The 13,620-nt window shown below is 42.9% G+C and overlaps 1 protein-coding gene across 6 annotated transcripts in view; it reads left to right on the top strand.

Annotated features, from left to right (window-relative positions):
- ZMYND8 (zinc finger MYND-type containing 8) overlaps nucleotides 1-13,620 on the top strand; it is a 1,698,999-nt gene that overhangs the window by 687,623 nt on the left and 997,756 nt on the right. For all 6 annotated transcript variants that reach the window (XM_044089914.1, XM_044089913.1, XM_044089918.1 and 3 more), the window contains one exon: nucleotides 1,384-1,471. In XM_044089914.1, the coding sequence (XP_043945849.1) occupies nucleotides 1,384-1,471 (88 nt within the window). The remainder of the gene's footprint in view (nucleotides 1-1,383; nucleotides 1,472-13,620) is intronic.

The following is a 13,620-nucleotide window of genomic DNA, read 5'->3' on the forward strand; positions in this document are numbered from 1 at the left end:
TCTATTTGGTGTCACAAAAAGAATCTGTACCATTATCAAGTGGGCATTCCTATCATTCTTAGTTGTGTGAGCTGCTCAATACGGGGCTGACATTATTCTCCCTTAAGAACACATCTTTCAGCCATTTCTGCCTGCCTTCTCTTTGATCCAATTTTGTCTTCATGTTTTAAGGTCAGACAGTTTTTTAAAAGGTTTTCTTCACCTCAAGCCCCCTGAAAAAAATCAGTCCTCCTTGAGACCTAAATTACTTCTCGGAGAAGTTGACTTTTTCTCCTTTTGAGCCCGTTTCCTTAAAATTTTCTACCTGGAAGACAGTCTTGCTAGTGGCCCTTACTTCTGCCGTAAGGGTTTCTGAACTGCAAGCTGTCATGGTTTCTTCTCAGTTTTGGTTAATTTATAAAGATAGGGTTACTGTCTTGATTAACCGTTTTATGTTCAAGTTGGTCAGATAGCTGTCTTTGAACCAGGCTGTTAATCTCCCTGCCTTCCCATTCCTTCAGAACAAGAATGAGAGAATTATGCATTGTTTAGATGTTCACAGATAACTGAGGTTTTTCCTTGGCAAAAACCAAGTTTTTGTTAGAAAGTTAGATTAGCTTTTCATTTTCTTTTAGGACAAAAAGTCAGGTCTTCTCTTTCTAAATAGATCTCTTCTGCCATTTCCTTTTACTCTCTCCATGGTAAGGAGGTAAAAAACAGGATGGAGTGATACCTTAACATGTCATGTTCACCTGTTGTCTCTAAATCAGGTGGTGGTGGTCTCTCTCTCTGCTTTTTGTAATCAAGCTTTCAGTATGCATTTTGTACTGTCCCCCACCTTTTACTTTCTTCTCTCTTCCTGTTTATCTGTTCTTCTGCTCTTGCCAAAACAAAGCTGTAAGACCTATTTTTGAATTGTTGATCCAGTGCTTCTCAACATGTTGTGGTGGTCACTTTTTTATACAGAATAGATTGTGTCATGGGTATGCTGCAGACCAGTTCAGAACATGATGATACTACACTGCCAAGTTTCCTGTGCAGTTTATTTTTATATACATGAATACATTATGTTGATTAAATACTGGTGCAGGTTGTACTTAACTGTTTCTATTCTCCGAGGAGCCACTGGCAGGCATAATGAGACATGTTGCAGTTACTCTGTCAGGCAGGTCTAAAGTCTGAGCCATTGCTGCAGTGTGCATGTCCTTTCTGCAGGACACCAGTTAATCTTGTATTTTCATGTTTGTTGTGCTTGTGAAGGTAAACATTGTTATTATGGAAGTTTTATGTTCATTGTATAATGTAATCATTCTGCAAGGATTGTTCTTTGCTAGCAATAAAATTGCATAAAACATTCAAGCATGCTTATGAAATATTGCAATGTAACTGTGTTTTCCTTTTCAGAATACAAAAAAGAAAATGTATGGTTGTACTGAAGCTTTTCTTGCAGATGCTAAGTGGATTTTACACAACTGCATAATTTATAATGGTGGTAAGTGACTTTGGTTGTGTGACACAGTGCACGCATACACTCAGTTTTGTCTGCTGTAGTAACAGAATTTTAATAACAGCTCTTTACTTCCAAAGAGAAAATTCCCTTTTCAGGTTTTTAAGATCCCTCCAAACACTGTTAGGTTGTGTTCTTTTAAAGCTGATTCTTGCAATGATGTACAATTTGGGCTACTTCTTATCAGTCGGTCCTCTTTTTTTTTTTTTATTTGCTAGTGTATGCATTTCCTTGATTAAGACGTTTCCAGTGTATTACTTATACTTGTTTCAGTGTAAAGATAATTGTTTTTCATATCATTCTACAGAAAATAAATATAATTGTAAACTTCCATTTATCAAAGACATTATAGGGGCGCTGCAAAATTACACTGAAACAAAGTAGTTTCAACACACTGACTTATGAATACACAGTGATATGGTCTTTAATAATGTAGTCTAGACAAGATATTAGACTCCAGTAGCTGTTTACACAGAGTTTGTCAGTATAGCACAGATGTAAAAATAATACCTATGTACTGAAATATTCAGTTTTCTGCATTAACAAACTACTTCCTGACAAATAACCTAGGAAGGTAAATAGCTTTGGGAAGAGGGTTTATACTTCAGGCAGTTAACTCTTCCACATCCTCTGGCAGTTGACACAATGTTAAGGCTATCAGCAGTTAATGTGCTGCTTGTCCTCTAGGGTTTAATTCCCTTACCATTCGTTTGCTACTGTGTGATTCTGAGCAAGTAGATATTTAACTTGGCTGGGTCCCTCAATGATCTCTCTGACTGTATGCCTAGTAACAACAAGTGAACCCCACATCTTGCTGTATTATAACCCTGTATTGTAGCAGGTTAGGAAAAACTTTGCAGTTTTTGCAAAATCCGTAGAGGAATATGATTAATCTTTGCAGGGCTTTTGAATCTTATGAAGTATGTAATCTGGCCAGTTTTCTCTAGCATTGTTCCCCTAGTTAATGGTAGTGTTTCACTGGCTGTGCACAGCCTTTGATCTTTCATTGGTGAGGATATATAAAAGGAGGAGTTACTGGGCTCTGTTTTCAGTTTGTCTTGCACCCAGAGTCATTAGTTTTGGTATGGTTTCATTTCTCGAACTGCTTTTGTAGTGCATTGTTCTGCCAAATGTTATTACATATATTTTAACCCTTTTTCATAGACAGTTGCTTAAGTTGTTTGACTTTACTGATTCAGAAATTTCTCAGTACTTTGTTTAGACAATGATTCCTTCAAATTAATCTGAACTTGTTAACCTACTGAAGTGGCATGCAGCACCCTGGAAATCTTTATGCAAGGGTTCTTGTTGCAGACAGATTGCCCCAAATAATTTCATCCAAAGTACTTGCTTTGTTTAAGAGAGCATGAATTTGATTTGTTAGCTATATGCAAGATTTAGTAGCACAAGCTTCCTCAAATTTCTTTTCAACTACAGCAAAAATAAGAATAACTGAAAAATGCAACAAAGGGAAATGAGAAGTTACCTTCAGACCCAGTCAGTCATTCAGGACAGAGGCTCAGCTAGGGTGAGGTAGGGCCTTCTGTTTTATAGTTCTTCTCAGTTGCATGGGTTAGTCAGGGGAGTCAAGTGCTTTATTGAGTAAGTGATCACCAACAGGAGTTTACCTTGAAGACAGATTGCGGTACATAAAGTGGAACAGACTCTTCTAGATATGTTAATGTTGGCTATGACTACACTTAGCCTCTTGGTGTTAGGTAACTGTGTTAATTGAGTAAGTCACAGATTTTAATTTCTTTAACCTTTAAATACAAGGAAAGAAATCAGCATCTCCTGTCCCATTAAGTGACAGCATTATTACTGAAGTAGTCCACACTGAAGCCGATGACATTCTTAAAAAGCATTTACCCTGCTTGCAGCAGCTACTTTATGCTAAAACGTGTGCTGTTAGAAAGTCTTGGCTGTACTGCTTTCATTTATTAGTGGTAAGGATAGACCTGTTTAATATTCAGTGATGCAATACACAAAAGTTAAGCAGAACAGAGTAGAGTCACCATAAAAATGTCTCTAAAGAGACAATCATCTTTCCCTTTGTCTTGAATAGTAATGACATGAGGTATTGACTTTCTCAATCTCATCATTCCCTTATACACGTTCCAGTGGCTTACATCTTCAGAAGCCTGGTTGTAACTGTACATAACCTATATTTTCCTTTTCTCTCGTATTCTGCAGTGTGTGACACAGCTCTGTAGCTGGGAATATAAACTCTTTGTCCCAGAAGAGGAAAAAGTCTATGTTTTTGAAGAGATAATCTTCTGTTAGCATGTCCCCCCTTCTTTGATTATTTATAGAGTACATTGGTTGCTTTTGAATCACCACAGAACCAGACTCCATGCAAGGTAAAAAGCTCCTGTTTGTTGTCCAGACTTACTACAGCTTTCAGGCTAATTGCTTTTCTTTTGTTTTACCTGTAGCATTATTGTAATCTTCAGAGCTGTGACCATCTAGCACTTTCATCAGATTTAGAAAATATTTACATTCAGAAACATTAACTGTTAAGCTTATTTTTTTTTAGAGGTTCCAGTCCAATGTTGGAGCTGCTTGAAAAAGTGGTTCACATATTTTTCCTTGTGTGTGGTCATTTGACTGGCAACTGATCTGTTCATTGTGATCAAAAGGAAATGTTCTCCATGTTTCACTGTTGCAGTCATCACACTTGGGTTATCTGCCTACAGGTAGCCCTCAATCGGCCCGAATACCAGAGTCTTGGGATTTGTGCGTCGGATGCTGTCGCTTCTTCCATGACGTCAAGTCGTCAGTGGTATAAAACAGCAGCCGATGCCATTACATTAGTCTTTCTTGCTGAGAAGGAGCTAGAAGGAGTTCGCAAGTGCCAGTCGACCGCTACCTGAAATTTTCGTTTTTCGAGTTTTAAACCTGAAGTCTTCTAAAGCACCCAATTGGGGATTATTTTTTCTTGCCCTAACCGAGGTCAGAAAAAGTGAATTGTCTTGCCTGTGGAAAGCAAATACCTCACAGAGATTTTCATTCTTACCGCGTCACCTGTTTAGGCCCAGACCACAACGTCCCTCACTGTCTGTTTTGTGCCTTGTTTAATGCCCTAACCATTCGTTGTCAGGCTATTTTTGCCGCTAAATTCTTTCGCTGTCGTTCTCCGTATTCCAAAATGGCTTCAGTAAGCCATTCGACTACCTATCTTCCGAGAAAGTGCAAAGATAAAGACAGAGACAGACCACATAGGTCAAAAACTGCCACTGACGCTTCCATTAAGCTAGTCGCCAGTCCGCCAGTACTCAGGGAGGCACCTTTGCAGCCCATTTTGCCCGCTTCTACAGATTTGCAGGCCTCTGTTGAGATCCATTCGGAGTCCAGTATGCTGTGAGATGCTCCTTCGACTATGGAACCTACGGATGTCTCTACCTTGGATGGGTCTGGAGCCGCTGTGCAGGCACCGGCTTCTGAGGGTGTATTCTGACCTAACGATATTTGCATTAATCCGACAACTTCATTTTTTAGCTAAAACTACTAAGTTTTTCCGGCCCAGAGTATTCACTACAGCTAGAAAACCGACGACCAAAGTGCATGCTCAAGCTCCCATGCCTCAAAAACAAGTGGTTAGAGTGGCTGAAGACCTTATCACCCTAATTAGGGGAAGCCAGCCTTCCCCTGCTAAGAGACCAAGAATTGAGTTTCTTTTTGATTCTACAGAGCAGGAGTCCGATGACTCTGACCCTTCTGATTGCCAGGACATACCCTTATCTACCTTTGAGGATTCAGATGCAGAGGAATCCATTCCCTCTGCCTCCCCTCTAGAGGATTTTTCTTTTGGTGAAACCTTGCATACTTTGAGAGCATTTCTGCTGGGAATGCCAGGATTATCCTCAGTCCAAAAAGAGACTCAGAGAATTTTTAGAGTTGCCTCAGCACAGGCCCTTAGCTATACCCCCTGTCCTGGATGTTGTAGATGATGTCTTTATGGAATCCAGTCTTACTCCAGACACTTTACCACTGGCCCCTAGAAAACCTGACAGGTACTACAGAGTACCTGATTCTCACAAATTTCTCTTTAAGAATCCTTCCAGAGACCATTTCCCAGGGGCCTAAAGGTATTCAGGCTACTACAGCCAAAAACCCTACTCCTTCAGACAGGGATTCCAGAGCTTTAAGCAGATGGAGTAAGAAGGTATATACCTCTGCAACTCTTGCCATCAGGGCATTGAATTGCCAGTATCATATGTTGAAGTACCAGCAACATATTATGGAACAAATTAAACAAAAAATGGTGTTACTTCCAGATTGTGCAGAAAATAAAGATTTACAAGAGTTAATGCATTCTGCAAACCAAGTTAGTAAGCATACTTTGCAGTGTGGCTTTGATGCCCTAGAAGTATCTTGCAGGGCTGCAGTCACTGGATCTGTACTGAGAAGGCATGCTTGGCTGAAGGAACACATCTTGCCAGACCATGTCAAATCAAAATTACTAGATGCTCCTTTAAATCAGGACTTTTTGTTTGGCACCAAAGCAGAAGAGATTCTTAAAAAGATGGAAGAAAAAGCTAAATCTATGCAAACTGTTAAAGAATTCTTACAAGTGCAGCCACCTAGATTCAGTAGGCATTGGCCTGCAAAAAACTGGTCCTTTCCACCCCCTTCCAGGCCTTCACAGTCCAAACTAAGGGGAACCAGACCACTAAGACTACAGTCTCAAGGTATGCAGAGATATAAACAATGGAGTGCTCCCACCTCAAAAACAGGGAGTGGCAAGCCCATCCCCTTATGGTAAAAGTTCACACTGATTTGTCAATTGTCCTTCCCAGCCCTACTCATCTACTTGCGCCCCTAGGAAGAAAACTTGCCCTTCATGCCAAAAACTGGATGTCCATTACTCAGGACCGATGGGTTCTAAACATTGTATCCCAGGGGTACAGATTCTACTTCCATTCTCTGCCAACCCCAAGCGGGTTTCCAGACCTTCCTCCAAACCAGTGGGCAGAGGCTCAAAAGCATGTACATTCTCTGCTCAATATCAGGGCCATCCAACCTGTTCCAGTAGAACAAAGGGGACAGGGTTTCTACTCCAGATTGTTCCTGGGGCCCAGGAAACAGGGCTCTTGGCGCCCAGTCCTCAGTCTATAAATTCTCAACACCTTTCTGGTGGTCCCAAAATTCAAAACGCTAACCCTGCAACAGCTTCTCCATATGCTAGCCAAGGATGCCTGGCTAGTCACCCTTAACTTAAAAGAAGCTTATCTGCACATCCCCGTAAGGGAGTCTTGCAGGAGATATCTCCGCTTCAGGGCAAGCTCTATGCACTATCAGTTTTCTGCACTGCCCTTTGGCTTATCTACTGCGCCCTGAGTATTCACAAAGTGCCTGGCTCCAGCCATTGCATACAGCAGGCAGAGAAATATCCACATTTTCCCATACTTGGATCATTGCCTGATTCAGGTGGATAGTCAGGAATTACTACAACACCTGACATTTGTAAAAAGACTCCTATCTTCATTGAGGTACACCATCAACGAAAATAAATCACAATTGGTGCCCAGACAAAAAATTGTATTCCTGGGAGCAAGCTTGAACACAACTTCCCAGATGGCCTTTCTCACTCCAGAAAAACAGGTCTATTTGAACAACTACTTCAAACACATGGCCACCAAAACCCAGCTATCTGCAAGGAAAATACTGCAAGCCCTAGGATTCATGGCCTCATGCATTCTGGTAATTCCATATGCAAGAATGCATATGAGGAAACTTCAATGGTACTTAAGTCTTTGGTGCCAACATTCTCAGGACCTTGAAACAGTCATTCCGATCATTCCTTGTCTAAGGGCAGAGTTCCTTTGGTGGGCAGAAGCATGCAACCACAACAAGGGACTGCCTTTCACTCAACCCCTCACCTCCCAAACCCTGACTACAGACACATCCAGACTATGCATGGGGGAGGCTTACATGGCAGGGAAATACATTTAGGGAGAGTGGAGCCCAGGACAAATTCTCCTGCACATCAATCAGAAAGAGATGTTAGCTGTACAGTATGCCCTGACCTAATCCTTCCAGGACAGCTGCTGATAAAAACAGACAACACTACAGTTTTGTGGTACATAAACAGACGGAAACCCATTCTTACCCACTCTGCAGGTTAGCCATGGGCCTGTGGAACACAGCCTTGAGCAGCCAAGTGGCATCTGCAAGCTCAGTTCCTGCCAGATAAACAGAATTTACTGGCAGACGACTTAAGCAAAAATCTCCTGGACCGAGTGGAAATTGGAGCTGAACACCTTCAACCTTCTAATCCAGAGGTGGGGGACACCGGAGTTGGACCTCTTTGCCACACCGGAGTTGGACGTCTTTGCCTATCCCGAGAACCACCAGTTGAGCAAATTTTGCACCAGGAACCCTCATAGCAGGGCCTGGAATGTGGATGCTTTATCCTTCAAATGGGAAAACTTCTCAATTTATGCCTTTCCCCCTCTGCTCCTCCTCTCAAAGGTACTACTCAAGATCAGAGAGGACAGCCCAAGGGCAATTTTTATTTCCCCAGATTGGCCACGCCAGTACTGGTACCCATTCTTATGTAGTTTGACAACAGTGCCACCCTGGCACCTTCATCAGGCTCCTTCCCTGCTGTCTCAGCAGGAGGGACAGATTTTGCATCTACAGCTGCAAACCCTAAACCTTGTAGCCTGGCTTATCCCCTGAATACTCCACCAGCAACCCTCAGCAAGCAGGTGCTGGACGTCATTCTTGAGGCCAGCAGGCCTAGTACTAGAAAATCCTATGCTGAAAAGTGGAAAAGATATTGCTCTTGGAGTCAGTCTTAAGGAAAGGACACAGCTGTGCCCTTCTTACCTCAAATCCTTGATTACCTAGCAGAGCTACTCCACAGAGACCTGTCCTTCTTCTCCTTTAAGATTCATGCCTCTGCCATCTCAGCTCATTATAATACTGAGCCACCTCTGTTGTCTCACCCTCTCATCAAACAGTTTCTGAGAGGGGCTAACAACTTATGGCCCTTTAGGAGAGCACCCATCCCTGCCTGGGACCTTAACTTTGTACTGGAAAAGCTCATATGCCCCCCTTTTGAACCTGCAGAGTTAAAATTCCTTTCTTGGAAAACTGCCTTGCTTTTAGCCATAACCTCAGCTAGAAGAGTGTCTGAGTTACAGGCACTAAGGGCTGTGGAACCCTTCATTATTTTCCATACTGACAGGGTGTCCCTCAGGACTAACCCTTCCTTTATGCCTAAGGTGGTCTCCAGTGTGACTCTAAACCAAGCCATCCATTCGCCAACCTTCTTCCCTAATCCTCAAAATAAAGGGGAGAGGATCCTGCACTCCTTGGACATGCACAGACAGCTCAGGTTCTACCTTGACAAGAATAAACCTTTCAGAAAATCTGACCAACTGCTAGTCAGTTTTGCTACAGTGACAGAGGGCAAGGCCATTTCAATGCAAATCATTTCCAGATGGATAGCACACTGCATCCATTTCTGCTACAAGCACCATGGAAAACCTACCCCACAGGGGATCAGAACACATTCCACTAGGGCTACTTTCACCCCCTACCAGGGACATTCTGGAAGCTGCAACCTGGAGTTCTGTACACACCTTCACCAAGCATTACCACTTACCTATTTTTTCTAAATCCAGAGCTGGATTTGCTACAGCTGTCTTACAAGGCCTGCTAGCCAGCCCAAACTCCTCTTGAATGCCTCCACCCCTCCTCAGCTTTGGGAATCAACCTAAGTGTGATGACTGCAACAGTGAAAAACGAAGAACATAGTACAGTTGTGTACACTTACCATAAATGTAGATGTTCGAGTGTATTCACTGTTGCAGTCCTGGTTTCCCTCCCTCCAGCCCTGTTTTTCTCTATACTTTCTACCTATCATCTATATGGCCATTTTTTATGGCAGGGATATTTATTTTTACTAGTGGTGTTCCACACCATATACTAGATTCCTATTTGGGGGGCTCCTGACATCTGGGGCAAGAAAAACTGATGTAATGGCGTCTGCTGCCTGTTTTATACCCCCTGACGTCATAGAAGAAGCGACAGCATCCGACACAGAAATCCCAGGACTCTGGTATTCGGGCCGACTGAGGGCTACCTGCAGGCAGATAACCTAAGTGTGATGACTGCAACAGTGAATACACTCAAATATCTACATTTATGGTAAGTATACACAGCTGTACTTTTTTAGCCCTTGTCTGTGTTAAAAGTTTTGTTACCTTGGAGTTTGGTAATGATCTGCATGATTGGGCATGGGCAGTCAAGATGTGCACAGAAAGCAGATTTAGGAAGATCGTTTTGATGAGCTTTTTCTGCTGAAATGAGCTTTGATTATTTATTATCAACATTTTATATTCCTTATGCTTTAAACAAGCTGCCAGGAAAGTTTCACCTCTGCTGACCTCTAGTGCTAGAGTATGTACAGGTTGTGCACATTGTGTTGATTGATGTATGCATCTTGGAGATCAACTACAACAGTGTTGCATTTTGCAGGATCTGCAGTGTGGTGTTTCATTTAGACTGTGTGAAGCAAACTTCTGGATGCTACACTGGATCTCTGGCTTCTGATTGTTCACATAGTCAAACAGATCTGCAAGTCTTAAGTCACTTTCTTAAGATAAGCTTTTCATTCCTTAATTTAGCGTTAAGCCCCTAGTGTAAATTTGATCTGGGACCTTCCTCCCAGTCTAGTGTCATTACCTCATTCTACTCAGTACAGGGAGAACATTTGAGAAGGCCAATCAGCTTAGTTTCTGCTACTCCTTTCTCTTTCCTTTCTCTCTTTCCACTAAAAAAAAAAAAAAAAAAAAATTATCTGCTTTTTACTGTATTTGTGTTTCTTCCCACTTTATTTTGCTTTTGTGTCATCTTAAAAGTACTCAATTGTATTTATTACTGCTTGATGTAAGTCATTCTAAGCCTTTCAGTTTAAGCACTTGGGCTTCAGACCAGTTGTTTTACATTAAGAAGGTTTGTGGTCTGCACTGTAGTGGCAGAACAGGTAGCTTACATCCTTCTAAGTTGGGAACTGCTGATTGAGGGCTCAGTGTCTGTTATTCTAAAAGTGTATTAATTCTGGTTTAAGCACTTTAAGCACAGTTATTTTACATTAAGAGGGTTCGTGGTCTGCACTCTTGTGGGAGGAGAGGCTGGACTCTGCCCTTCTGAGCTGGGAATTTCTGGTTAAAGGCTTATAGTGCCTGCATATTTGAACTGCTTCTTACTGAAATTGGTACACCTTGTTTGCTGTAGCATAGACTAGATCTAGGCCTGCTGAATCTAGCTTTGTTTGTATGCTTGTTGTTTGTTTGCTTGTTATTTCCCTGAAACGCTAATTCCACTTAAACGCAACTTTTCAGCGCTTCTGTGGATCCCTAGTGATATCTGCATTGCTTACTGTACTTATTTCCTTGTTTCACTTGAAAGAAAGCTCTCTCAACTCAGTACTGGTTTAACCAGTCAGGAGGAGAAGGAAACCACACTCACTACAATTCCAGTCTCACATAGACCTACCACGACAAAAAACCAAACACATAAACACACAAAAACATACTGGGAGGCTCTAAATAAAAATCTGCCTAAGCAGCAGAGACCTCCAAAGCAGACACCCAAGCAACCGCTACCCCAAAACAAAACACGTGCAACACATAGCTCACAAAGCCAGTGTGCCGAACAGTCACAGCCCTTAAGGCTAAACAACACACCTGATACACTTGTAATAGGTGACTCTATCGTCAGGCACACTGACTTCCCGCTCACCAGGCTGAACAAGGAGAAGGTCACGGTGAGCTGCCTGTCGGGCGCTAGGATCCGCCACATAACACAAGCACTCAGGTCACGCCAAGGCAAGTACAAATATGACTCAGTCATTGTCCATGCTGGTGTGAATGACCTGAGACGTACCTCCCTGGACTACATGAAAAGAGACATAGAGGAGCTCTCTGAGCATGTAGCCCAGGCCGGTATGACCCTGACCTTGAGTAGTATTTTACCCTCACCAAGAATGATGCCAAAATATGAAGACAAGATAATCAATTTCAACAATTGTCTTAAGTATTGGTGTCATTCAAAGGGGATCCAATGCCTGTCAGCCTGGGATGACATGCTCGACAAGCCACGATGCTTGGCTAGGGACGGCTTGCACCTGTCACCCCTGGGCTTTCGGATATTGGCAAAGGCTCTTGCTACCCCCATAGTGCCTTTTTTAGGCAAGGCTCAAAAGACAAACCCACCTCCATAGGTATCACAAGGGATAAGAAACTAAGAGTAATGCTACTCAACGCCAGAAGTCTAAACCTCAAGATGCACACACTCGAAACTCTCCTTAGCATGGAGAACATCGATATCTGTGCAGTAACAGAAACCTGGTTCAAGGCTCCTGAGAGCACCCCAGCACTACCAGGTTATATCTCATACCATGCTTTTTGGCCCCAAAACTTGGACCGAACCACAAAAGGAGGGGGAGTATCAATATTCGTCAAAGATACCCACACCTCCAGGTTGGTGGCACAGCACGAAGCATCAGAGACTATCCATGTGCAACTAACAGTGGGTAAAACTGCCTTCCAGTTTATAGCCTGCTACAGACCACCCTCCCAAACCCAGGAACCCCACTCGGCCTTCCTGAGAACACTGGAAAATATGAAGGTCTCTCCAAACACCATTATATTGGTGTTTCCTAGAATTTATAAACTCAAATGCTATGGAACAACTTGTTACCACTCCCACAAGAGGGGAAAACATACTGGACCTGATCATCACCAACATGGGGACTCTATGCTCCAGACCAGAAGTGTATCCCTCACTGGTAAGATCAGACCATAAACTAATCTCACTGGATATTCACATCCCGACCCCAGCCCCTGCCCAGAAAACCACAGTGAAAAACTTCTCTAAAGCAAATTTCACACTCCTCAAAACAGAGGTGGAATCCTTCAAAGCCCCCGGGCCTGTGGAAAATACGGCCCAGACCGCAGAATCCTTTATAAATGCATTCTATGAACATCTTCAGGAATGCATGGATCATGCAATCCCAAATAAAGCCAAGACCCAATCCTCCAAAGGCAGACGTCCTGTCTGGTGGACTCCAGCCATAAACAAACTATACAATAGAAGGAGGAAGCTACTACATGATAGAGCAAAATCCCAAAAAGGGAAGGCATCTCTGATCAGTATTAGCAAAAAACTACGGGCACTCATAAAATCGTCTAAGGCCAGCTTCGAGAAAAAAAATTGCACAGGACACTAAGGATAATCACAAGGCTTTCTTTAGTTATGTTAGGAACCTGGGTGGGAATTCCCAGATATGCTCAGAATTAGTCCAAAATGACAAAAATACATCAAACCCACAGACATTGCCAACATCCTAGCTGACAGGTTCAGCAAACTCCCCTCCCACCAAAAGGGCAAATATATCCCAGCAGAGTGCTGCCCCTGACATCTCAGATGCTCAGGTAAGAGCCCTCTCCAAAGCAAAAACACAGCATCAATGCGACCAGATGGTGTCCCGCGCTGCCTCCTACATGAACTCCAAGAAGAGCTAAACCCAAACATAAAACTACTGTTCAATCTCAGCCTTACTACAGGATATGTACCCAAAGAGTGGCGTACAGCAACAGTGGTCCCTCTCCACAAAGGTGGTGCCTCAACGGATCCTGGAAACTATCACCCCATAAGCCTGACTAACTTGGTCTGCAAAGCTATGGAAAGGATTATCATGGACCTCATAAATAAAGATATTGGGGACCTACAGACACTGGATCCTACCCAGTTTGGCTTTAAGGGCAGATCCTGCCTCTTAAACCTGGTCAATTTCTTTGAAACAGTCACCGAGGCCATTGACAAGGGGAAGGTGGTCCACACAGCCTACCTGGACCTCGCAAAAGCCTTCGATACAGTACCCCACTCGGGCATTATAGATAAGCTCACCAGCTTAAATATAAACCCCTTTGTCACTAGGTGGGTTGCAAACTGGCTCAAGGACAGAACCCACATGGTTAGAATTGCTGGAGCCATGTCAGACTCCAAACCAGTTACAAGTGGCGTCCCACAAGGCTCAGTCCTGGGACCTCTCTTGTTCGGTATATATTTCTCAGAGGTACAGGCCAACACGGAAGGACTGTGGCTGACCAAGTTCG

The sequence above is a fragment of the Protopterus annectens genome, chromosome 12.part0 (genome assembly GCF_019279795.1).
Source record: "Protopterus annectens isolate FY-2018-M chromosome 12.part0, PAN1.0, whole genome shotgun sequence".
NCBI classification, from domain to species: Eukaryota; Metazoa; Chordata; order Ceratodontiformes; family Protopteridae; genus Protopterus; species Protopterus annectens.